Here is a 26,774-nt window from a genome sequence, read left to right on the forward strand (position 1 = left end):
CATCTCCTCACAGGACACTGGTCCCTACATCATGTGGAGGATGGATGTGGAGCCTCTCACATCACATCAGGACAGGACAGCTGACATTGAGCCACACAGAACTGAATTTCACAGGTGACCACACATCCTCCCATGGTCCCCCACATCTGCCCAAAGGAGGAGCTGCAGGTTTCCTTGTGAGCTTTCCTCCTTGGAATCGGTTCATAGGAGACACCAAGCCTTCTATGAACATTAGATTTATCCACAGATGTGTATTGTACATACTACATTAAGAGGAGAGGGCACACACTTATTTTTGTTTTAAACTACACATAAATACTTAACTTTCTAAACATAAGAACTGAATAAATTCTCTGAATTATGCACAATGGTTTAGTTATTTCAAAGAAAGTTGTATAAAAAACAAAATGAGCTAAACTGAGTTCTACAGAGACACATGAACCTGGGCTGTTCCCCTGGGTACACGAGCAAGGGGATGGCCAAACATGGGTGCCATTAACAGCCCCAACAGCACAGTATCAGAGAACAGCAAGGTGGGGTGGGGGAAGTGAGACAAGAGGCCCCAGGAGGCCCTGGGCAGTGACTCAAATGCCTCTCCTGCAGTCTCAGATGCTACTGGGTGACTTCTGTGCTGTGGGCTGCCTCATCTCTTACAAAGCTTGGAAAAGACTGGTCTGTGAATGCTACTACATTTGGATATCAAACGATTTTAAACCCTCAGTATCGGGAAGCAACAGTAAAGTTATGGGTCTATACTTTTAAAGAATAGTATATAACAGTAATAAAAACCCATGGGAGATGACAGTATTTTTGGTTAGTCTGTAACTGAATCAGTCATCTAGGGAGAAAGGCCATATGGGGAAGGGGAGCATGAAGAAACAGTGGAAAATGGGCTTGTCCTCAGATGGGATGTGTTAAATTCGGCCTTTAGTGTCTGATGGAGCAAAAAGGCAATGGATCATGAAACTGCCACAAAACATGACTCCACATCATCAGAACAAAGACAAACAACTAGCTCTTTTCTGACTTCCAAACATGGAACTGCAACATTGGTAACACAAATTGGTTAAAATTCTGCTAAAACAGCACATACAGAAACAATACCTTACTTGTCACTCCCTATAAGTACATACTGCATTTACAACTTTGTCTTTAAAACCGGAAAAAACAAACTGTTTAAAACATCTACCCAACAGATGTACTCAAAAGTATATACACCTATTAGTCCAAGAGAATGCTCGCCTGGACCCAGTGTCAGCACCATCAAAGTGCAGTGTCTGTGACTGCAAATCAGACAAAAATAAAAAATACAGTACTTTCTGAGGCCTAGGACTATCTCAGCATTTAAAGCATTTGTGGCAGACAGGTATGTCCTCAAGGGTCTTCCTTTGAGACAGGCACCAAGTCACCACTGGTTACACATAAGTGCATTTTGCATCACTGTACAGGGATATAATATTCCCATCAGGGGTATAGGAAGTTTAATTAAATGCTTCACAGAGCTTTATAAAAATTGATAAAAAATTGTTTTGCACTTCCATTTTTAATTTTTAAGTGTGCCACTTCAAACAACATCAATTACAAACTATTTTTATGACTGCATTACTCAGCCCTAAGGAAGAACTCGGTTCCAGGGAACTACTGCATCCCATTCCCGAGGTGTGCACTTCACTCAGAAATGCCACAGCCAAATGCTACCTGTAGGCTGCCCACTTAAGAGCTGAAATTTGCAAGAGCCACTGGGCAGCTGAAGCCTCAAACCCAAAGGCATTAACTGCTCATTAAAAGCAATTTTAGTTTCAGTCCCACAACTGGCCCCGGCATTGTCTCACGGGGGCAGTTAGAGCAAAGTGCTGGGAAGGTTGCTGCTCTGCCAGCGCAGGCAAGTAGTTTTTGAATGTTTATACAGGTGGCTGGACTGACTAAACCTCTTGCCACACTTCAGGCAGGCATACGGCTTTTCACCTGTGTGAACACGGATGTGCTTCTTGCAATCTGTCAAAGTCAGAAAAGTTTTGCAGCAGATTTTGCAGGCATACTTGCGAGCTCCCTCTACAACCAAGACATTGTGCTCTGATAAGGCCTTCTTGCACTTTGACAGGACATCAGCAGATGCCCTGGTCAACTGCGGAGGGCCAGGTTGGGAAGGATGGCCATTTTCAAATGAGGATGTAGCCCCATTCATCATTAGTTGGGAACTGGCAGAGTTTTCTGGGATCTGTGAACTCCTAACAGAAGTTACAACTGGCATTTTGGGAGCTATGCGGCGATAGTATGGAAAGTTACTGGCTCCTCCTCTTGGGGAACCCATCATTACTCTGGAAAAGGAGGAGTGGAGTCCCAGTCCAGACCTGGAAAAATCCATCCCAAACTGCTCTCCCTGGTAGCCTGAGGTCTGCACACATGGCAGGCCCATCACCTCCTGCATGGGCCTCACAAAGTGGGAGTCTGTTGGCTCACTGAATGGGTTCTCCACATGGGAGCCAGGGGCAGAGGCGCCGCCGCCTGCAGGCCCAGCCTCTGGACTCAGCAAGTAAGGGGCCTCGCCCTCCAGCCGGCAGTCACTAGTGGTGTTTGGGATGTTATCATCATTGTTTTGATTTGCACTAAAGTTACTTCCTCTGCTCTTGTTGAGAAAATTTGAAATACTAAATGTGGACTTATGTTCTAGGTTATTTGTGACTTCCAAAATGTGGATGTCACCTACCCTGTCCGTGCTGGACTGGGGATCTGAAAAACTCCGATCACTGCTTTCAGGGCTGAGGTCTATCTTCTCTGCACTGACCACAACTCCTTCCACTTCCACAGACTCGCTGCCTTCTGCTTGGGAGGTCACATCACTCACTTCATCCTGAGGCTCAGGTGAGCTCAGGGGCTCCGATTTAACCACCACTCTCATGTGCTCCTTCTCACCAAGGCCAACCTCAGCATTTTCACACTGGAAACCACTTTTCTCAGTTACAGCTTCTTGCTCAAAACTAGTCTCAACCTGAGTTGCACGAGAGGCCATCGACAACTGTGCCATGTTGCTGGCACTGTTGTCTGACTGGCTGGGCACCTGGGCATCTTCTTGAGCACCAAAAGATTGGTCAAACATGATAGTGCTATCTTCCTGGTTGTCAGTCATTCCATCGGGTTTAGGATTATCCACAATTTTCAGAGAATCTGGTGAAAAGAACTCCTCCCGAGCATGAACCCCCGAAGGCCCGTTCTCTGCTGTGACATCTGAAATGGCAGATTCATCCATGGAGGGCCGGAGGCGCTGCCTGGCCCGCTCCTCTGCAGACTGCTTGCGCTTATGAAGGCGCCTCATAGGGAAGGGTGTCCGCTGGTCCAGGTTACTGCGCATCGATGAGCTCATGGGAGCGGGTTGCTCCTCGACACTCTGGCTAGAATTAAGGGCTGAGCTCACGATGCTTAGTCCCAGCTGCTGTAGCATAAAGGAGCGCTGCATGCGGGCACTCTGCTCCTGCACACGCTCACTGGGGGGCGACATGGGCAGTGTCCTTGTCGTCAGGTAATGTTTACATGCCTTAACAACAGAGTTCAAATGCAGGTGAGAGGCTGCCAACAAGACATCCATAACATTGCTCTCCCCTAGCATGAGGGTAGAAGTGTACATCATGTCAATCAGTGCAGCAAAGGCCTCCGCTGTCACCACCTCACTATCCAGCTGAATCATGTTCATGGTCTGATCTCCTTCTGCCACTGAGAAGAGAGCTCGGAAATGTGTGCTGCATGCTGCCAGCACAGAGCGGTGGGCTTTGAAATGTCTATTCCCCACTACAATGACACAATCACAGAGCTGGCCATGAAGTCTTTGGTAGTTCAGCTGTTGGAAAATCTGTTCAAAGTGACCGGGAAAATCCATGATCCTATAGAAAAAACAAAGAAAGAAAAGTGTTAAGACTTAGAAAAGCTTAAGTCAAAGCCAAAACACAAAGGGAATGATGGCAAAATATTTTGAATGACTAAGCCTAGACCTTTTCAAAGTTGTAATGCTGCTGGTGATGAGATGAACACCCACACACAAGACTTGTCAAGCAAAGGGCAGATTCAACTTTCAAGCCCAGGGGCGTGCAGCACACACATAGGCTCATTCACAGCTGCCCTTCACAGTTCATGTGACCCATTTAGAACAGTGAGGGTCTGTGATAGAAAAAAACGAATGTGTGGTGAAGCTGTATCTCTCCCACAGAAGTCTGTTGGCATTCTGCAATCCCTGAGGACAGTGAATTATTGCCAAGACATTACAAAGAGTCTTAGAAACCTCAAATAAGTTAAAAGGGCACGTCAACATTAGCAGGGAAGATTTCCAGTTACTGATTACTATAGATTGTGCATACATTTTTACCTACTCATTCTTGAAACCCCATTGAAAAGATACTTTCCTGGCCTGAGGATTTAGCTCAGTGGTTCTGCTGCCTGCCTTGCAAGCACAAGGTCCGGAGTTTGATCCCCAATACCAAAAAAAAAATCAAACAAAAGATACTTTCTTTTTTGTCTTAAACGTTTAAACTGTCAAAAACTCTTATAGGTTTAAGCCCTAGGGGAAAAAAATATATATAAGACCTCCCTATGTATCCCTTCCTAAAAAGGTCTTTGTTCTTTCCATGTACCTTTGCTACATGACCTGCTTCCCCACTGGATCAATATTACCTAAGCAGCTATACTTGTAATCTTATTGGCTGATTATAGTTTTGACCTACTTTGTACCCACCTCGTGATTTTGTCCCCACTTCATGATTCTGCTCTATAAAACTTCCTCTGAGAAGTGGGGTTTGTGGCAATCCATTTTGGATTTGGGTCCCCTCCTGTCTCTCAGGAATTATCTCTCTTATTAAATTTTTCCACTCTTAACCTCTACTGTTCCTTAGAATTCATTCTTCGATTTTGGGGAACATGAACTCAGCATATCTGACACCTAACCAGTTGGGAGTTATAGTTCCCCCTGTATCAGTATTTTTTTATTTACGTCATTTCTAATCTTCAGAAACACCCCTCCTGGGCAGGAATTACCAGAATTTCAAATCAGCATTTTAAAAGAAAAGTAACATTGTTTTATGCTTTTCTTTTTCAAGAAATGAATGAAAAGAATAGCTTACTTTTCAAAATGTCAGTTAAATCTAGAGTGTAAGAAACTACTCTTTCCACACACACACACACACAAAAGGCATTCATTTAAATGTCAGCTCTTAATACTCTGCTTCCTATAGAAAAAGCATAAATAGCTGGGCACAGTGGTATACACCTATAATTCTACTCAGGGGGCTGAAGCAGGAGGATCATAATGAGATCAAGACTAGCCTTAGCGAAAGCCTAAAATAAAATAAAGATTAAAGACTGGAGATGGGGGCCAGGGATTTAGTTCAGTGGTTCTGCTGCCTACCTCACAAGCACAAGGTGCTGAGTTTGATCCCCAGTACCAAAAAAAAAAAGAAAAAAAAAAGATTCAAAAGACTGGAGATGAAACTCGGCTCTCATTCTGGGTTCAATTCACAATACTAGGAGGAAAAATCCCACATAAATAGCAAAGAAATTGTGGTCTCAGAAGCACCATTTTGAGGAAATTTTCCTAGGGCCCAGAAACCTTGGAGGATAAGCTACTCATGTAACCAAAAATACCCCAACAAAGAGGTTTAAATAATAGAAATAAACAGTACAAAACAAACTTTTAATTTCCATCAGCCTAGAGATCTTCATCCCTACACTAGCTAGATCTCCCCTCCCCTCTATCTTAGTCATTGAGTTCAACTCAAATTCTCAGGCTCTTCTCACAACACTTTAGGGATGCCTACAACCTCCTGCTATGCCTTGTTGGCCGGCTATCTTCAAGGTAAAACAAAGACTAAAGACTCCTTTTCTCTTAAGGGGCTATATAAGTTCTGAAACTCATATGGTGACATTAAAGATGATCAAAATTTGAAGAAACATAGTTAATAATTCTGCAAAATTATCTGTTTTGCAAACTAATGTCTCTTTAATGGCAGCATTCTTTCATTCCAACATAATTTAAAGATTTAATTTATGATCATTTGGATTGACAATTATTTGACATTAAATCCGCTAACATCAAAGCTAATATTGGGTGCTGGGATCATAGTTCAAGTGGTGCTGCAACTGCTTGGCAAGCGCAAGGTCCTGAGTTCAATTCCTGGTACCAAAAAGAAAAGAAAAAAATCCTAAAAGCTAATAAACTGGCAATTACATTTTTGCTGTCTTTTCAGTATCAGTGTAAGTCACACTTTATAATTAAATATTAACAAATCTACTTAAGCTGATTTGAAAGATTTATGATTAAAAGATCTTAGAAAGCTCACAAATTCTCCAGGAAGGTAGGAAAGCTACACTTGGATGCCCCAATGCCAGAAAAGAACACCTAACCACATTGTGGAGCCATTCTAGAGAAATCACTTCTGCTGCTGTCAATTCTCCATCACTTGCTGCTTTGCATGAACTCTGCTCTAGATTATCCACTTAAAAGAGTGGGTGCCATTGCACCTTTCAGACCCACACTGTCTAAAACTTTCTTCATTGATGGAAATGTTCCATCGCTACAGTGTCCGCTAGTCACAAGGGGCTACTGAGCTCTTGAATGTGGTCAGTGTCTAAGAAGCTGATTTTTTTCTCTTGGCAGTGCTGGGGATTGATCCCAGGGCTTCATGTAAAGTAGGCAAGCACTTACCACTGAGTTGGAGCCACAGCCCAGGAGCTGAATTTTTTCATTTAATTTTAACTAATTTAAATATCTACTGTTCTGAGAGTGGGGCATGGTGGCGCAGCCTGTAATCCCAGCACTGGGGAGGCTGAGGCAGGAGGATCGCTGTGAGTTCTAGACCAGCCTGGGCTACCTAGTGAGTTCCAAGTCAGTATCAACTATACAGTGAGACCCTGTCTCAAAAAAAAAAAAAGTCTACTGTTCTGAATAGAGTAGTTCTAAATGCTTAATATGGTCCACATTGCTCACATCTGCATATAATTCTACCCAGGTACACATAACCAAAGGAAACGAGTTCCTGTATCTGCAGTGTAATAGCTACCAATATGATTCTACCATGGGAAAGAGGAACTCAAAATCTGCAGGCTGTTCAAATACAAAGGGAGAAGTGTTCAAAAGGTTCTGGGTAGCACAAATGTCCACTACAGCATCCCTCTGAAAACTAGAGCTCTTCTATATATGTAATATAAAGGTAACTTTGGAAATGCAGAGTTTAACTGGGTAAGAGGTGATCATACTGGATCTGAAAGAACCATAACGAGAAGACAAAAAAATTGGTGTTATACTGGATAGGAGCACAGGCAGTGTAGACATCTTCAAGTAGTATTTTATTGAATCCTGAATATTATAACAAAAATAATAAAACTCTAGGGAACTAAGAAATATAAAATATGTTTGCTTATTTTATTCTATTTTGGGGGGGTACCAGGGATTGAACTAGGGACCTTTGTTTGCTTATTTTAAAATAACCAATTACATGTTAACATTTTAATGAAAAATAACATTTTCAAAAAACAAAGGTTTCATATTTTTACACCAACAGAAGACGCCTTAATTCTTATGTACAATGTAGAAGCATATATAAAAATTTAGTTTACATTCAAGCTTTTGCAACATCACACATCACAGGGTCCATGGAAAACACTGTATACATGTGAAAGAATGAGCTTTAAAAAGAATGCTCACATTATAATGAAATGTTTTGACCTCACAGACTCCTTAAAAAAAGTCTGTAAGTTGATGGATTCAACCACACTTTGAGAACTGTTGAAAAAAACAAAACTTCTAACTACACTGGCATGAGAAATTGCAGCCCTGTCTTTTCTATCAAAGGATATAAACAGGAATGCATCCTCTTAGTGCCTAGTCCACTTTAGATGACCCCTCCCAAACACACTGGAATTACGAGAAATGCCTGCTCAGTTTTAATTCTGGGAACATAGCTGCAGACCAAAGATCGCTCATCAATAGCCAAGGACTTTTTGTTCCCCACACTGTCTTCCCTCCCACTCTTCCTTCCCCTCAGTAATCCTTCAGATACTTCCCTCAAATCACTTAAACGAGTCAATTGCTATAGACTGGCTGTCACTCTGTCCCAGGTCTCAACTCTCCCACCTGTTTGACCTGGTCTTTAATACCCAAAGGAAAAATATAACTAAAATTATTAAAAATAATAGTAACAGGGATAGATAGGGACTTAGCTCAGTGGTTCTGCCACCTGCCTCGCAAGCACAGGACCCAAGTTCCACCCCCGGTACCAAAACAAAACAAAACAAAAATAATAATAAGTTTAAATCAAAAGCTGGGCTAAATACAAAAAGTGGACAGCTCAGACCCCTTTAATTTTTTTTTGGTAGAGAAGCCTAGTGCCTTCCACCATGTGGGAGGGAAGTGGCAGGGTTGGGGGAGGAAGTGTGTGGCCTCTGCTTTTCTTTTTTTCTTTTTCTTTTGGTGCCGGGGATGAAACTTTGGCCCTTGTGCTTGTGAGGCATGCGGTAGAACCACTGTCCCAAATCCCCTAACCCCTGCTTTTCTTGGTACATGATCTATAGTTAAGTTAAAAGTCGATTTCCTTCTACAAAGATAAATTTAAGAATAAAGATAAAACCCCAAAGTTCTTTTTCACCCTCCTGATTCTTTCTGGTTATAAGTCTATACTAAGAGGCTTTTCTCTCATCTCCTTATTGGTGTTAGTTTATTACAAGAAAAGTCCACACTAATTGGTCACACTAAAAAGTTCCGACTAGTCAATTTAGAATGAGCCTACAACAGATTATAGCTATAACTCAACTTGGCCAGTTTTTCTGAGTGTACGCTGATCTAAAAATAATTGTGTGTCTGTTTTCTTTGTTGTTCATTTGTTTACCTTAAGCTGCTTTGTTTAAGCTTCTTGAGCTCATATCAATTTTATTTTCCCTTTTATTTTTCCCTCTCTGGCTCTTTTGGTCTCTTACATAAAAATTGGGTCTCTAGGTTTTTAAAAATAGCTTAGTCCACTTAAAAGTTACAGGAAGCGGGTCAAGAGTTTAACCAAGATACATCATGTAAAGGTACAAGATCCTAATGATGAATGTAACTGTACTGTATACCTAAAATGTACCAATAAATTTAATGGGGGGGGAAAGCCTTAGAGTTTGAGAACATAAAGGCTATATATACATATATATATATGTTCTACTCAGTTTGCCTTATAGATAAGTAGACAGTGGTGATAACAGCTCAAATGCTTCTGGTTCACATAGCTTACCAGTAGATTAATTTAAATCAGTCGATAAAAATAAAGATAATTTAAAGATAGGTGACATGCTTCCATCCAAGTTGTTACGTAATCTACATAACCAAGATAATGTCGAAATTTAGTTTTATGAATGTAATGTCTATTATTGTCTGTGTGCAATAATGTTAGAGTTCTTCCTTGGTCAAAGATAATATATAGTTTAAAATGTTAACTGTTGAGATGAGTCATGTAAAGCAATTGTTAATGTAACTAAGTGGGACCCTCTCGGACTTGGATCACACTCCTTTTTGGCTGAAAACCTGCCTGGACCAAGATTTGTCCAGTTTCTCCACTGAAGGGTGGCTTGTTCAGTTTTCCCAGGATCTTATGGTACCATACCCCAACAGTTATTAAATAAATTATTATATACTTAAATTGGGTATAAATAAAACATTAAACTTGTGTCTAAAGCAATAAGTTTTTCTGATTAGGGTGATCTTAGTTAAATTTACAAAATTAGATTAAAAAACAAAGGTTAATAAAGGAGGAATGAAGGTTATGCACTGAAATGCATACAGCAAAAACTCATAGAATTAACAAGAAGAAATTAACAAATTTTAACAAAAGTCTCATCTGTAACCAAGGAGAAGTCAACAGGGAAAACTTAAGAATCAGCTCCACGCATATTATTTCATACATAAGTAATACCAAAATAATTAGCTAAGAGTTAAAAATAGTCATCTTAAGGAAGGAAAAATAGGAAGCAGGGAGGTTATAGCCTGCTATTTATTTGCCTTAACAAATCTTGTAAAACTATTTATCTTTTTAAGTGATGTGCACTTAGCAAGCTAAATATACCTCTGGTTAAAAAAAAATTTTTTTTTCTGGGATCAATCTCAGGACTTTGTGCTTGCAAGGTAGTCATGCCGCCACTAAGCTAAATCCCCAGCACGCCCCCCCCAAAATTTTAAAGAGAGCCTGAACAGACCTATAACCCCCCAACTAATCATCTCTCTCTCCTCCTCTCAAAAAAAGTGTCAAATACCTCCTCAAAAGGCAACAGTAACAAATAGTTTTATATGAAATATCTATCAAATGTTATGGAAAACATAAACCTTATAGTATTTAGAGCATTTTAGAATAGAAAGCTTCCTATGACATAATATTGAAATAGTTATTGCACCACCTACCAGGCAATATAATTAAATAATACCAATAAATTTTTCTGAATGGATCAGTAAGAAACATTCATATAGAATGAGGGAAAATCTATTGCTGTAACTGCACTGACACTTAAGTGAGCTATTTAATATCCAGTAATACAAGCATAACTCAAGGTAAAAATGGATCCATGAATTACACCAAATTCAGCTAATACTCTAGAGTCATTTTTAAAATGTATTTTGGCCATCCTAAAATGCCACAGTCAGTATTTCAAGAACAAGCTGGAAATAGCAATGTATTATTATGATTCCCAAAAATGACTTCAAAGACTATGAATATGAAAAAGGTTTAGATTCATGCTGTCTTAGTTTGGGTTCCCCAGAAATAGGCTATAAAAGAACGATTCAAGTGCAAGTGACTTGTTAAACTAGGAGATATTTCCAGGAGAAACGAGGAGGTAGGGAACAGGAGAGGGAAGACAAGCAGCCAAGCAAGGGTACAATTTTGGACAAAACCCAGTCTTAGCATGATCTATCAAGGGAGCTCTAGAGTATAAATAATGCAACCTCAACACAAAGGAACTGATTTTTCAGTCAGTCAACAGCTCAGTCTCTCCAAAGAGATGTAAACCTCCAGGCACTTCCACCTCTCTAAGTGATGCCAGTCACCCAAAGGCAGGCCATCAAAGAGTCACAGATGCAAGTCATTAGATTAAAAAAGTAAATAGAACCTGCAGGAGGAATGCACAGAACATACTAAAGAATAAAGAATACTAAAGAATGCCAGGGCTTAGCTCAGTGGTTTCTCCTCCTGCCTTGCAAGGGCAAGGTCCCAAGTTCTATCCCCAGCACCACCACCCCAAAAAACAAAAAAAAACAAAAAAAAACCTAAAGCATAAAGTGATACGTAACCATATAGATCAATGGATGCTGCTTGTACGTAAGGGATATTTTTGTATATTTACATAAAGTGGAATTCTAGATCTCCAACTACTCTCTCTTAGCCATTAGATGCACAAGAAACCTCAATTACAACAACAAAAAAGAAACAATAAAAATCTTAATTCCTTTGATTCTAAGATGCCACTTAGTGTTACGAGGCCCACTGTAATGAAAGTTAATAAATACTGTTTAAATAAAATTTACAAAATAATAACATATTTATGTATTAAGCTTTCTGGGAATATCACATGACACTAGAAATTAATTAATTTCAGTATTAAAATAAAACTAGCTGTAATTATGATAGTCTGTCAGTTAAAGCTTATAATCAACAGAACTCAAATCTGGGATACTTGAGAAAATTAGGCTCTCTGAAATCTCAAAGATTCAGGAAATTGAAGAACAAGGCTTAAAAATGAACAGTAATCAAAAAAACTTTGAAGGAGTAAAAAGCAAAACCCAATGTCACAGTGGCCTCTCAGGAAATATCCCCCTGAAGTACTGCTCCTGTAACTACAATCCTCCAATAGTTCCTTCAATAATGACAACATATGCTCAACATTCAAACTTCCAGGTGAACTTATACTGTACGAGGACTCACCCAGCCCCATTTGACTGTGCTAAGAAAGCAACAAAAGTAGAAGGCTGGTTGCTGATTTATCCACCTAACAAAACTATACATCAAGAAGTTCAAGAAATTCACTCGCAAGAACTCAAAAGCCTATGAGGGGGCGGGAGTGGTTCCGGTGCTTACCTCCCAAGTGCAAGGACCCAAGTTCTATCCCCAGTAGCAAAAAAAAAAAAAAAAAAAAAAAAAAAATCTATGAGGAAGAGAAAGCTAGAGAGCTAAAATGTAATGCTATATGACACAACAGACAATAAAATGATACGGTCAGTATAAGGACAATCATAGATGAAGTTATATATCACATTCTTTATAAAAAACTAGGCACCTGAAATAATGAAATGTGTAACAGATTCTATCTGACAAGATGATGGGCAATCTGCTCTCTTACAATGTGACATTACTACTCCTCTCATCCAGAGATGGGGTCTCTGTACTCCTCCTGAAGCCAGGCAGGTCTATGATCATGGCAAAAATTACACTATATGACTTATGAGTGAAGTCCTAAAAGGGGACACTGCTTTTGCCTTGTGTGTTTAGCTTGCTCTGAGAGCCCAGGCACTTTGCTGTGCAGCATCCCGGCTGCAATCCAGCTGACAGCTCCCTGCCCATATGTAAGTTTGCCTTCAAAATAACTTCAACCCCAACCACTATCTTAACTATAAACACATGACAGACCAGGTGTGGTGGCACATATCTGTAACCCCAGCACTCGGGAGGCTGAGGCAGGAGGATTGCCATGAGTCTGAGGTCAGCCTGGGGCTGCATATATGTGAGTTCAAGGTGAGGCTGAGTGACACAGCAAGATCCTGCCTCACAAAAAACAAAACAAAACAAAACAAAACAACCATAACTCTAAGAAAGAATCATCTCTCAGAGTCCAGTCAACTCCCAGAACTGTTGTGATACTAAAATAATTTTGTTGTTTTAAGCCATGAAATTTTAAGGAGATTTGTTACAAGCAATAAATAGGAACAATGGGAAATTTGTTAACATGTCCCTATATGTTAACATTCAAATACTATCTCCAGTGGACACACAGATGGGGATGTGTGTCTCATGTCTTCGAGGAAACTGCTTCCTACTCATTTGTGGTCTGTGTAGTAACCATCATAGAGTCCTGAGCCTCTGAATTTAGAAGTGGACAAAGGATCCAGGGAGGCCTGGCCAGCATGGTACTCACTCATTTTGATTACAGTGGACACTTGACTTATGAACTCAATTTGTTCCCAAAGGCTGATCAACTGAAGTCTCAGGTTTCTCTACAAAGCCTTCAAAGTCTCTCTGCTATATAAAGGCAGATTTCACTGTCCTCAGAGGGACACTGGCTCAAGATTTCTCAATGAACCCCACATAGACAAGGATGTTGTAATGTTCCTTTCAGGATGTTTTAAACATTAAATCTGTATCTGAGACTATCTGGAAGCACAAGCAGCCATCATTCGGGCTGTAACTCAGACTGTCCGCAAAACTAAAATTCCGGTTGTAATCCAAGTTATGCCTGGCTGGTCGTAACTCAAGGGCACACTGTACTATGACTATTTCAGAAATGAGTGTGTGACCCAAACCAGTTAGAATCTGCCCTGGGGGATGTCAGCTGGTATTAAGAAAGAGAGACTTTCACCTAGTGGTGTGAAAACAATTTATATCTAGCACCAAGGGTAGCCATTTTTGCCTATCTAAAAATGAAGCCAACACAGAAGAACGCAGTACTGAAGACAATGCCCTGACAGTATCAAGACCCTGGGATCCATCCACGACTGAAGTTATCACCACTGTAGGACTTCACAGCTTCATGAACCAGTGAATTCCCTTTTACCTTGATTTAATGTATTAATTAATCTGTGTTCCCTTAATATAATGAAATACCTAGGCTGGGTTCTCTATAAAGAAAACAAGTTTAACTCAATTTTCAAGGTTCAAAGTCAGCAAAGCCTCTTCTAACAATATCACCTCATGGTAGCTGGCATCACAGAGGCAGAACAAAGAGATCACAGGGACAGACAGGAAGCCAGAACTCAGAGAGGAACCAGCAACAACTTCCCACTAGGCTCTACCCCTTAAAGGTTCCACTACCTCTTAGCATTGCCACACTGGAGTCCTTGGTAACAATATATGAAATCTTAGGTGGGAGACAGACAGACACACACACACTCTTAAACCATACTTGAACTATAGTACCTGGTTTATGCTGGATCTCCACACACAAACATAGTTCAAATTACACGCACCAGACGGGCGTGGTGGCGCACACCTGTAATCCCAGCACTCAGGAGGCTGAGGCAGGAGGATCGCTGTGAGTTCGAGACCAGCCTGGGCTACAAAGTGAATTCCAGGTCAGTCTCAACTATGTAGTGAGACCCTGTCTCAAAACAACAACAACAAAAACAAATTACACGCTCCAGACAAACCTAATAACAGTATCTTAGAAACCTTTTTGCAAGTGTGACGTCGTAAGTTCGATCCCCAATACCAAAACAAAAAACAAACAAAAAACCCAACCTTTTTGGATCTAGAAGGGCTAACTTAAAATTTTCATTAGTTTGGCAAATATAAAAATTGCTATCCCCTGCTCTGATAGGAGGGAATCAGGAATTAAGATCACTGTTATTCAAAACGGTCGACCAATTCTACCAAAATTAGAAGTCCATTCTAAAAGCTATTGAGAGCTTATGCTAAAAAGATAGGAATTTTACCCAAAACTGCACATCTGAAGCCTTTAAAAAAAGGAAAAAAGTTTCAAGTTTCTTCAAGACTTCAAAACATGACACTATTCGTCTATATAGCTAAAGAAGGTATAGAAAGTAATCCACCAATTTGCAACTTCACCTGACTCAAAGTATGTATACAGTACAGTATTTGCTATTTTTAGTAATCTCAAGACTAACTATAATTAAAAATTATTCTCATACCATTGTTCATTACATCAACATGAATAAAAACTTGACAGCTGGGGATTTAGCTCAGTGGTTCGGTGGCCTGCCTTGCAAGCATAAGGACCCAAGTTCAATCCCCAGTACCAAAACAAACTTGACTATTTTTTCCTTAGATTTATTCATAATGGCCTACTGTGTCCCATAAAAAAGTTTGTGTCCTAAGAGAACAATCTTCAAGTAACACATCTGATTTATATATGGATATACATGCTTTTCGATAATATAGTTCACACAGGAAACTATGCCCATATTCAAATATCATTTACCATCACATCAAATGGTCATTCTATGGAATTTATATGTTTGCAATACATAATGAATACATTCACCTTGGGGAATTCACATCAAATCTTAATCCTTTTACTTTCTCTTATCTTTAAAGCTTCCCTCAGTCTCTCCCCATCTCAGATCCCTTTCTCATCTCCACAAAGTCTACCTCCTTGTTTTCTATCATCCATCTTTTATTTTGCTTTCAAGATTATTTATGCTTTGGTTTCTCAACCATGCAATATTTAACCTTCTATGTCTGATTTATTTCACTAGCATTATGGTCTGAAGATACATTCATTTTCCTACTAATGACTTAAAATTATCCTTCTTTATAGCTGAGTACTACCCTATGGTGCATGCACGTGTGTGTGTGTGTGTGTGTGTGTGTGCGCCAGCATGCACGCGCGTGTAATATTTTCTTTAAATTCAGCATCCCCATTCTAGATAAAATCTTAGCAAATAAGTAAAGAAAACTTTACCTTCCTTTTGTAAAGAAGATATAGATAAAAACAAATGTCACAGAGCAAAACTAAGCAAGGTCCCAGTTAGGTAATTAGGATTTTTGACAGGGCCCAGGGAAGTCCTAGAACATCTATCCATTGCTCTGATTTGCCCAACAAAGTGGGGATAGGGAAAGGCTGAATTAGGAGGGCAAACAGGTCCAGGGTTAACCCCACACACCAGACTTGTTAGCATGACTAATATCATTTCTATGGATCTGCTGTCAGGATAGCTCAGAAATAGGCTTTTTAGGTCTCAAAAACCCAAATCCATCAGTGACAAATGGTGATTATGACTGAGGAAGTCAGGCTAACACCAGAAGCCCTATTCTCAACACTGTGCCACCTTGTTTCCCAGTTTGAAATCCCAAGGGATAAACTGACCAAGAACTTCAAAACTGGGTTTGAGTGAGAGAAGGCAACAGTACCCTACTTACATTTGAACAAATTCATAATGTTTATTCTAGTAAAACACCTTGTTGAGGGCAAAGGCTGTATTTCTCTTTCTCCCGTAATACCTGATATACAGCTCAGTAAATTATTTGTTGTATGAAATCTGGCTGTATATGAGGTGAAATACAACATCATATTACCCAATAATCACTTTTCTGAAATATCTTAGTTTCACTAAAAACCACCAAGTTGCAGAATGTGGAAAATAAGGATCAAACCCTTTGCATGAAAGATTTCTCTCAGGAAAATCCCTCAAGCCCTTACACAACCTTTTGCTTTAAATTTTAAAATCCACATTTTTCTAGAACTCTAGCTGACTACAAATGAGCAACTCTGAAATGAGGGCAAGGGGTTGATGCTTAAGTGAGCAAAAACAGCTGAGCTATCAAGGGAGAAAATAGTCAGCAGCTTGCAGGCATGTCGTGAGCCTAGCAATCTCAGCAGCCCATTAAGGTACTTGCTGTATGAATTTGTCTATCTGATTTTTTCCCCTAACTTCTTGAGACAGGGTCTCACCATGCCATTCAGGGTGGCCTTGAACCCACAGTTCTGCAAGTGCTGGGACTGCAGCACACACAACCACACCCAGCCCATCTGATGTTTTGAAATGCTTACTTTGTTCAAGGTTAAGTGAAGCATAAATTTGTACGACACAGTACTAAAGGTGGAAACAAAACGTATACAGATAATATTAAAACATAGAAAGCACTGTGTAACAGGTAAAATGTAATCAATCAGTGGTTAAGAGACAGCAAAAGTTATTTCCAGTTTTATGGTGGCATTAACAGACTTGGACAAATTGATATATATTCTAGACAGAAGACTGGGTGTTGGGGGTAGGTTAAAGTGACAGAAGCAATCAATGTATCCACTTTTACTGGGGAATAGGTAACCCTAGAAAGACAGGTACTAGTTACTAGATAATGAATGCTCATTACTGAAGTTAATGATTACCACAAGTCATCAGAAAGGTTAACTATATGACTCGTAATTTTGGACTCAAGACTATCATCACTTTTCAAATGGTATTTAAATAAAATACAAGGTTTGGGTAGTAGGAATGCTCAGAGTGCCACTGTTTTAGATGTTTTTTTTTAATCTCTTTAAATGTTTAGTTTGATAAAAGACACAGGGGTTCTCATACCCACTCTCATATTTGGTATACTATTTTTATTTCATAAAAGATATTTTAATTCTTTTTTAAAAGTTTAATAAGCACAATATCTGCCAGAGTTCTTGGTTGATACAGGAACTGATCCTGGGTAAGTATAAAAATAATTTAAAGAAAGGCTATTGATTTGATCATAGAACTGATGAGATGGCTAGGCACTTAAGTTTGAGCTGGGCAGAAACTAAGGCAGTAGGAACAATCTGGCCAGGATGCTGTCTCTGACACCTGTGCTGGACATAACCACCGCTATAAAAATATCGACTCCATCAGTGACCCAGTCCCCCATTACCTTCATTGTTATTAAGTCTCAACTCTTGATTACATGACATAATTTGATGAAATGAAACGGGAAATATAGCAAAAACAATTACTCATACTGAAATACCGTATTACCTCAAGGAAAAGGCACCTGTACAATTTTTGAGTTGTGAGCTGAACTAATTGCTTTTTTTTAAATAAGACACCATTTTTACATAGAAGATTGAAGGATATACTATGAAGTGATTTTTTATTTATTTATTCATCCACTCATTTTTGGTGGTACTGGCAACTGCGCCCAGGGCCTTTCCACTGAGCTAAATCCCCAGCCCTTTTTTCACTTTAAGACAGAGTCTCATTAAACTGCTAAAATGCCTTGGTGTGGCTCAAAGCTCAGACTCTTCTGCAACAGCCTGCTGACTGTTGGTATTGCAGGTGTGCACCATCATGCCTTGCTGACTCTGTTACTGTATTTTAAGGAAAACAACGTGTTTCTTGCCAATGATAAAAATTTGAGCTTTCAGGTAAAAATTAGAAGTTTAGAAAATTTGTAACTGTTACACTGACCTTCCCAATGTTCACTTCTGCTGAGATCACTGATATTAATAAATGTGATTTTGAAAATACTTTATAATAAATGTGTCAACATTTGTAAAAGCTGTATAACTCAGTCAGTCAATATTTTCCAATAACCATGTCACATATAAGTGAGTAACAAAATGTTACAAAAATAATGTATGGAGTAAAAAACAGTAATAAAACTCCAAGTCAGAAACTAATGTGAGCCAGGCATGGTGGTGCACACCTGTAATCCCAGCACTCAGGAGGCTGAGGCAGGAGGACTGCTGTGAGTTCAAGACCAGCCTGGGCTACATAGTGAGTTCCAGGTCAGTCTCAACTACATGGTACATAGTGAGACCCTGTCTCAAAAAAAAAAAAGATAACCATTAAAGAGATTTGTAAAAAAATCTTAGACAATGCCACCCTGACCATTTCTAGTGCCTAAATCTTGGTTTCAAACACTATTATCCACTAAAAAGGCCAGGGCTCCGTGGAGAAATGGCTGATTATAAGAGTAGGACAGGAAATATACAAGAAAGCCTATTGTATCTTACAGTGCCCAAAAATAATAAAGGGCTTAACATCAAACTGAAATACAAAATATGAAATATGAAAGCTGAAATATGAAAATGGGAGCATGTGAAAGGGACAGAGAAGCCAACAGGAGAAAAATCTCTCTATAGCCAAGGTTGGAACAATTTGAGTAAAAATAAATACAGCACTACCACATTATAATCCCAATAATAAAATTAAGCATATATGGGTCCATACTCACATAAATACTGACTAAATAAGTAAATAAGTGGAGAGGAAAATATCCCATGCAGAATTCCACATAATTTATATACATACTCTGCTTCTATGAGGTGGTACACAATTTTCCATCTCTTAAGTACTGGCTAAACAAAGTGACTTGCTTTCAGAGTATAGTATGGAAAGGGAAGAAAAAAAGAGAAACTTTAAAGTGGAGAAATCTCATAAACATCATCTCAGCCTGCTGGGCATGGTGACACATGCCTGAAATCCCAGCACTCAGGAAGCTGAAGCAGGAGGATCACAGGCCAGCCTAAACTATACAGTTAGTTCAAGAACAGCCTGAACTACAACAGCAAGACTCTATCTCAAAAAAACAAAAACAAACAAAAAACAATTATCTCAGCCAGGTGACCAAGGCCAATAAGTCATGTTACTAGTATGCACATGAGTATGCATCCTATGTTGATAATCTCTTCATATTTGTATTCTTCCCCTACCCCACACCCCAAAGCCATAATTCAATCTGATCATAAGAAAAACATCACACAAAACAAGAGACAGTTTATAACACACCTTGGCAATACTCTATCAAAATCATTAAAAACAAGGAAGGTATGAAAAATTGTCATAGCCAAGAACTTAAAGAGTTAATGATGACTAAATAACACACTATTTGAGACAGGCTCCTGAAACAGAAAAAAAAGAAGACATTAAGTAAAAACTAAGAATATTTGAATAAAGACTGGACTTTACTTAACAATAATGTATCAATATTGGTTATTATTTATAATAAATATACCATAGTAATGATGTTAAAAAAATAGGGAATCTGGGAATGGATATTTGTGAACTCTCCATATTATCATCATAAGTTTTCTATAAATCTAAAAACTGTTCTAAAATAAGTTATCTTCTAAAAATGCTATTCTCAGGCCAGGGATTTAGATCAGTGGTTCCACCGCCTGCCTCGCAAGTGTAAGGATCCAAGTTTGATCCCTGGTACAAAAAAAAAAAAAGCCACTCTCATTATTTCCTTTTGTCTTAGAAATGTTTCATAAAAACAGTGTAATAGGTTTATTATTTTACTGAATACTTAAATATTTCTCAATTTTAATTTCTTATATGCTAATGTTGATACCCTTTTTTTTTCTTTTGGTTTTGAGACAGGGTCTCATTCTATAATTCAGGCTGGCCCCGAACTCACTGTGTAGCCCAGGATGGCCTCAAACTCAGAGCGATCCTCCTGCCTCAGATTCCTGAGTGTTGGGATTAGAGACATGTACCACCACACCTGGCACAATGTTAATAATTTTTAAATGTGTAAAGGAATCCTAAATCCAAAAAGTTTGAAAACCACTGATACAGGTAAGCTTCACATATATGGAAAAATTCATGCATATGGTACCTCATTCTTCAAAATTACACAATAGATGTAATTAAAGAGTGAGGCAGTATACATATATTGTACTACTCACTACCCCTTGCAACTGTCTCTTCTCCAGCAATAGTCAGGGACCAACAAAAATCAGCCATGAGAGCTTTGGGGAGGAGAGTGTGGCAGCACACTCACCTGTTAACAAGAGGACCTAATGAGATAATTGACCATGTGAAACAGGAAGAAAAGGACTAAAGATGTAGGGAAAGGTAAGATGTGGGAAGGGTAGGGGAAAGGTAATAAGGGAAAAGAAAAAAATATGAGAAAATGAAAAAATGGAAATAAAGTGTTTGTAAATGGGGAGGGAAGAAGGGGGTAAAGGGAGAGCAGGGACAAGGGGAAAAAATGAGAACCAAGACCTGTCATGTAAAGGTACAAGATCCCAATAATGAATGTAACTGTACTGTATACCTAAAATGTACCAATAAACTCAGTGAGGAAAAAAAAATGAGGAAAAGCTTGATCTTCCTAACTCTGTCAGGGTTAGTCCACCATCTATCACTATCTATTCACTATCAAAAAGACCAGCATGCCAAAGCAGTCAGTTACATGCCAGAGTTTGAATATACTACATTTAAACTTCAAAATAATTTAGGGCAAGCTTCATTGCCTTATCCTGTTAGGAATTTTATACTTATACTGCAACTACCTGTTATGGATTAGAGCTAGATTAGTTATGGCGAACCTTTTAGAGATGAATGCCCAAACTGCAACCCAAAACTCATTTGTCACAAAGTGCCAATACTACAATTAAACCTGAATACTGATAAAAACAACTCATACATTAACATCTTTTGTCTTAAAAGAAATACAAATAACATGAATGCCGTAGGTTCGCCACCACTGATCTAAATGTTCCCCCAAAGCCTCATGCACTCGTGGGACTTTGGGAAGATGACTGGATCATGAAAGTGTGATACTAGATTAGTCCACTGATGGGTTTACTCTGGGTATGATATTGAGAAGTGAAGCCTGGGGGAAAGAGGTGGGTCACTATGGGCAGGGCTGGGAGGAATCCCTGTAGTCCTCCATGGTGCTTCCTGCAGCCATGCCCTGAGCATGCCTCCTCAGGCCTCTCTGCCAAGCCACCCTGCCTTGGAGCCACCCTACTATGGAAAACCTCTACAAACTGTAAGCTAAAATAAATCTTTGCTTCTCCTTTTTTTCCCCCAGTACCAGGGATCGAACTCAGGACCTTGTGCTTAAGAGGCAGGTGAAAAGCTACTGAGCTAAATCCCCAGCCCTCTTCTACCTTTACCTTGAAGGTGTGAGACATTTTTGTCCCAGCAATGAGAAAATAAGACACTACCTAGAAATTTCCCTTCTCAGGTACAATATTTTCCAACAATATAAATGAATAAATAGCCAGCTAGCTATTTAGACAAAAGAACATTTTTCAGCCAATTAAGACTTCAAAGACCAACTTTCACAAAGGTATCCAAACGTAGTATGGGACTAGGAGGAGAGCTGAGTGGTAGAGCATTTGCCTAGCTAGTACGCAGCCCAGGGGAAGATCTCCAGGGAGGGAGAGAGGGAAGGAGGCCCATAAAAGTCCATATAAACTTACCATTAATAGCTACTTTTAGCTGCTTCTAAGTCTATTTTAATACTGTTTAAGATGTCTAATTTCTTCTCTTAGAAAAAGATACCTGCTACCCATCCCATTGCTCTTCCTAAAACCTTTTAAGAAATTAAAAAAAAAAAATCTTTCATTGCCTTCTACTCCTCGCAGATCAAAAAATCTATTTAATGGAAAAAATAACCTATTAAGAAAGTCATGCCAGAGCACTGGAGACACTGTTATGACGGTACCTTGCCAGTAGATAAGATTAAAAAATGAATTTAATCTTATACCAAGTTTACTTTAAAAGCAGTACATCCCTTCACTTCTGAATCATTTATCAAATCAATACTTTCAGCAAATGACTAACTTGTTGAGTTGCTTTTGACCATCTATTCAAAATGAAATACAATGTTTGTCTCCAGATGTGTTTACAGTATTTTTGGGTTCCTGTCACAAATGAGTCCCACCCAAACAGTGGGTTTTCTTTTCCCTACCTTCTTTTCTCAAAGTCCCTTTGTAGGAGAGATTAAAATAGCAGGACTACAAAGGTGAAAAAAAGCCTTGTATTTTTAGATAAAGATGGTTGAGTGAACTTTAAATTATAACCAGTTAAGATGTACTGAATAATCAGTTACACCATGTTAACCATAACATGTACAGGAAAAAATGAGAGAACTCACCCTAATTTTAAATTTAAAAAGCTGGAAATAAATCATTTATTAACCTATTTTTAAGTACACAAAGTAACAGCCTATCAAGTATAATTTCAAAAAGCCAGACCTACCATTTACTCATTCTTTAAACAAAACAAGTATTTTCTTATTTTCAACGTTCTTATTTATTTTGTATTTTTGAGACAGTCTCACTATGTAGTTAAGGCTGGCCTTGAACTCACTGTGTAGCACATGCTGCCTCAGCCTCCTGAGTGCTGGGATTAAAAAAAAAAAAAAAATCACTCCTAGCCAGGTGTGGTGGTCCACGCCTGTAATCCCAGCACTAGGAAGGCTGAGGCAGGAGGATCACTGTGAGTTCCGACCAGCCTGGGCCACAGAGTGAGAACTAGGTCAGTCTCACTACATAAGTGAGACCCTGTCTCAAAAAAACAAACAAACAACAACAACAAAAAAACTCACTCCCAATCAGTTCCTTTCACTAACAAACTTTCTCAAGAATACAAAAACAAATTTGGAAAATTCACTGATTACAATTACACTGAATTAATTTGGTACAAAATTCTTTTAATAATACCATAGTTTATAAAATCTAAAATGTCCATAATTCTAAACATTATTTCATGTGACACAGGTAAGTGAAAAAAAAGCTGCCAATTAAAGTATAACATAAAGCTTATCTATACCATTCTGTCTTCAGGAAAGTAAAGTGTGAACAAAATCTGTTTTAGAATCAAGAAAATACTTTAAAAAAATGCAAAAAAAAAAAAAACTAAAGCCTTTAACATAATTCAAATAAGTTAGAAGGTAAAAAAACTTTCTAAAGATAAAATAATATTGGATACTAATCTTTGGTATCTACTGTATCTCAATAGTATACCACAATTTTTAATTTTTAACGTTTGAGCTGAAAAAAATAAAGCTTTTTAACAAATATATGTAAAATAAAATAAAAGGCAAAAAATTGGATCTTGAACTTAACTCATTATTCAGTGATGAAAAAAACTGTAAAGAGTAATAGTTCACTCAGAAACAGCTGGTCTAGCAGATGTGAAAATCTCCCTCAAAATACCCCCCCATTTCAAGGCACTCAGACAAAAGGTGCGGTGTAGGGTTACATTCCATCCCACTTGCTACACTAACAAAAACTGGTTCTACCAGACAATATCCATAAAATACCATAAAAAATAATATGCTCAAAACAGATGGGATAAGTATTTTCAATTAACTTACACTTAAAAAATAAAAGTTGAAAGCTATCATGGAAACCATACCTGGTAGAGTTCTTTTTTTCCCTTCCCAGGGAGAATTTAAGACAGTCAAGATTCTGTGTCACCATGACGGCATGTTTTGTCACTTTCAATATCCAAGATATTTTTAAGTCTCCACTACAATATAATTAATGCTAAGAACTTTAAATACTAAAACATTTTATAGGCATATTTATAGGCATATTGCTATCCAAATGATTTTTTAAAATCTTTCCTCTTCTCATGACAGTCCTGTGACAGTCTCTTTTGATAGTACTGACCCTTAAATTTAGGTGAACACCTCACTATAAAATGCTTTCAAACAATTCTCATCACTTGCAGAATTTTTCTATGTAATAACTTTTTTTTTTTTTTTTTTGGTACCGGATGTTGAACTCAGGACCTTGCACTTGCAAGGCAGGCAGCAGCACCACTGCTAAATACCCGGCCCAGAATTTTTCGAGAGACACATCAGTTAACTAGAATCCAGCTAACTAAAAGTGATGTTTTAACACAACTTTTAGGACAAAAAAGGCAAATCTCCAGAGAACAAGTTGACCTCAGGACTCTTGAAAAATTCCAGCTCCATTTATTCAATAAAATGCAAGGGTTTAGAAAAGGTCCTCAACCAATTAATCTTACCTGGCAGGATTCCAAGCTAGCTGCGTTGGCCAGGTCAGTCTTGCCAAGTTTACTGAGATTTCCAGAAACGTTTAAAAAATGGTGGAAAAATAGTTCCTCTTAGAAGCTTTTCTCTAAAATTCTTTATTCTCTGCCTATCTGATCTCTTCCCTCTCCTAGCCTACTGTCAACCGCCTTTACCACAGAAATCACAGACAATAAAAAAGCAAATTTTCCAGAAAAACAATCAGATGCCTAGCCCACCTTTTTAAATTATCTAAGGCACAACATCTCATACAAGGACAACAAATCAGTTGTTAAGGCACAGTATTGTCTTCAACCTCTACAGATTCAAATGTATGTAAAATCATCTACTTACTGCAACTCAAAAACACATGAACATATATTTGAAATAGTTTCAATTCTTGATGGGGGAAAAGCTTATTTTATTAATTTAAATTAACCTGAATTGGAGCACACTACTTAGTAATTAAGACTTTACTGTGCATTTACCCACAAATTTTCCTCCAACTATTTAAAATTCGTCTTCTGTTCAGGAATTAGTTTTTACAATAGTAAATTATTTTAGAAAGGGGGAAAATCTTCAATCACCCTTAATTCACTGCCTTCTATTGGAACGGATGCACAAATCTGTCCTGCAAACAGACAGAGAAGATGGGATGGCGGTCTCTTAGCACCGAATCTCCTGCAGCTCCTTGCACGAAGCCTGGAAGTAGTTGGCATTCAATTAATGCCTATTAAACACTTTGGCCCTCTCATAACAAGTTGAGGCATTCCAAAACACTCCACCCTTTCAGTCTGCTGCCAACTCCCAAATCCAGGTCGCCTGTGGCCTTGCACTGATGAAATGAAACCTCGTCGCTTAAGACCCAAGATGAGGGCAAGGGAGCCACTCGACTCCATCCGGCGGGGCAGCAGATTCTCCATTCATCCCGCCAGGCTGTACAACGGGAGGCCTCTCCTTCCCATTTCTTGTGAGCTACGTCTCCCGCCAGGATCTGCAGGCTGGGACACGAGCCTCCGCCCCACCCCGCAGACAGCCAGGCGTCGGGACACTAGGGACGCCTGCGCAGAACCCGCCGCCTTCCACCCGCCTGGCCCCTCTAACCAGAAGGGTAACAATAACCCCTCAGAAAGACAGGCAGGGAGAGCGGGGGGCCGGGGCACCACTATGCGTCTGCGCGTGCCCTGACGTCTTGGCGCGGCCTTGGCGCTCAACGGTCTCCACGTGAGCGCGCCCGCGCGCCCCAACACCGCTCTAGTTGACGGGGTCGCCTCACCTGAGCCGGGCTCCGCCCCCCTTCTCCTCGCTAGAGGAGGCGGTGACCCTTCTCGGATCCGACCTGATTGTGTCGGAGGAGGCGGGAACGTCCAGACTGGCGTCTCCGTGAAGGGACTTCCTCCCACTTCTGCCCGCCCCCGGCACACCCCTCTTCACGTCCCCAGCTCCTCCGGCCGGTTCGCCGCCGCTCTCTGGGAACACAGCGGCGGCCGCCGACAGTAAACGGAAGTGACGCAATGCAGGATCGCCTACCCCGCTTCATTCCCCCGCCTCCTTGATGAGCTAAAACCAATCCGCAAATGGGTGGGCGGGGCCCGGTCGTCAGTGCAACCAGCGGGTACGGAACCTAGAGGAATTTACTCGGCCCCTTAAAAAACTGACCAATCCACTGTCCCAGGAGTCTGGCTGTGTTTACTACAGACTGAAACCGTGAGCGCTCTGACCAATCACCGCTTACCTTACAATGCGTAAAACTGTTATCAAACGCCTTTTAAGGCGGGACTTATCACTAAGCGACTCTATGTTTGGGCCACAGAAAAGTGACTGTAAGCTGCAGCTAATCAAAGCCCGGTATGGTTGAGGCAAATGAATTTTTCCTTCTAATTTTTCCAATCACAATCATGATTGCCCGGGAGGCGGGCCCGAAGGGTAATAACATCTAGCCATTGGATGGCCCTGAAGGCTTTCCCCACCCTCTTGGCGCAGGTTTCAGTAATCTAGGGCTCGCTCTCAGAGTTGAGTTCCCTTCTTAGAATCTGCGTGTACATTGGAGTAGGAGTTGTTTCCAGGTCGTAGTCATTAGTGTAAGAGCCTGACTGAACCAGAGCGACTCCGTGTTGACCAGCAAACAACCTAGAGACTGTCGCTCCCCCCATCCCTTATAGGATAACTAATGATTAATTGTAAGTTGTTAGGTAATTGTTTTGAAGTAGCTGGAAGGCTGGGTGGAGACTATAGTGAACACAGAGACTCAACATGGATTGTGTCACTCTTTGTATGTCTGTAATCTGAATGTTCTGAACATTATAATCTAAGTTGTAAATGGAACAATGGATGAGCAATCTGCTGATCATTAGTACA

At 39.7% G+C, this 26,774-nt stretch overlaps 1 protein-coding gene across 2 annotated transcripts; it reads right to left on the reverse strand.

Moving 5' to 3' along the window:
- Positions 1-196: 196 nt before the first annotated feature.
- Positions 197-25,943, reverse strand: Zbtb5 (zinc finger and BTB domain containing 5). Of its 2 annotated transcripts, none has more exons than XM_010619403.3 (2): positions 25,693-25,943; positions 197-3,875 (listed from the first exon to the last, which is right to left on the reverse strand). In XM_010619403.3, the coding sequence occupies exon 2, from the start codon at positions 3,869-3,871 to the stop codon at positions 1,841-1,843; it is 2,031 nt and encodes a 676-aa protein (XP_010617705.1). In that variant the 5' UTR covers positions 3,872-3,875; positions 25,693-25,943; the 3' UTR covers positions 197-1,840. The 2 variants fall into 2 exon arrangements, with proteins under 2 accessions (XP_010617705.1, XP_010617706.1); XM_010619404.3 differs by lacking the exon at positions 25,693-25,943 and adding an exon at positions 24,413-25,647.
- Positions 25,944-26,774: the final 831 nt, after the last annotated feature.

This window comes from Fukomys damarensis, unplaced genomic scaffold, assembly GCF_012274545.1.
Source record: "Fukomys damarensis isolate Sample0158 unplaced genomic scaffold, DMR_v1.0_HiC HiC_scaffold_36, whole genome shotgun sequence".
Lineage (NCBI taxonomy): Eukaryota > Metazoa > Chordata > Mammalia > Rodentia > Bathyergidae > Fukomys > Fukomys damarensis.

Coding starts and splice junctions, on each gene's coding strand:
- Zbtb5 (XM_010619403.3), bottom strand. CDS start 3,871: ATGGATTTTCCCGGTCACTTTGAACAGATTTTCCAACAGCTGAACTAC.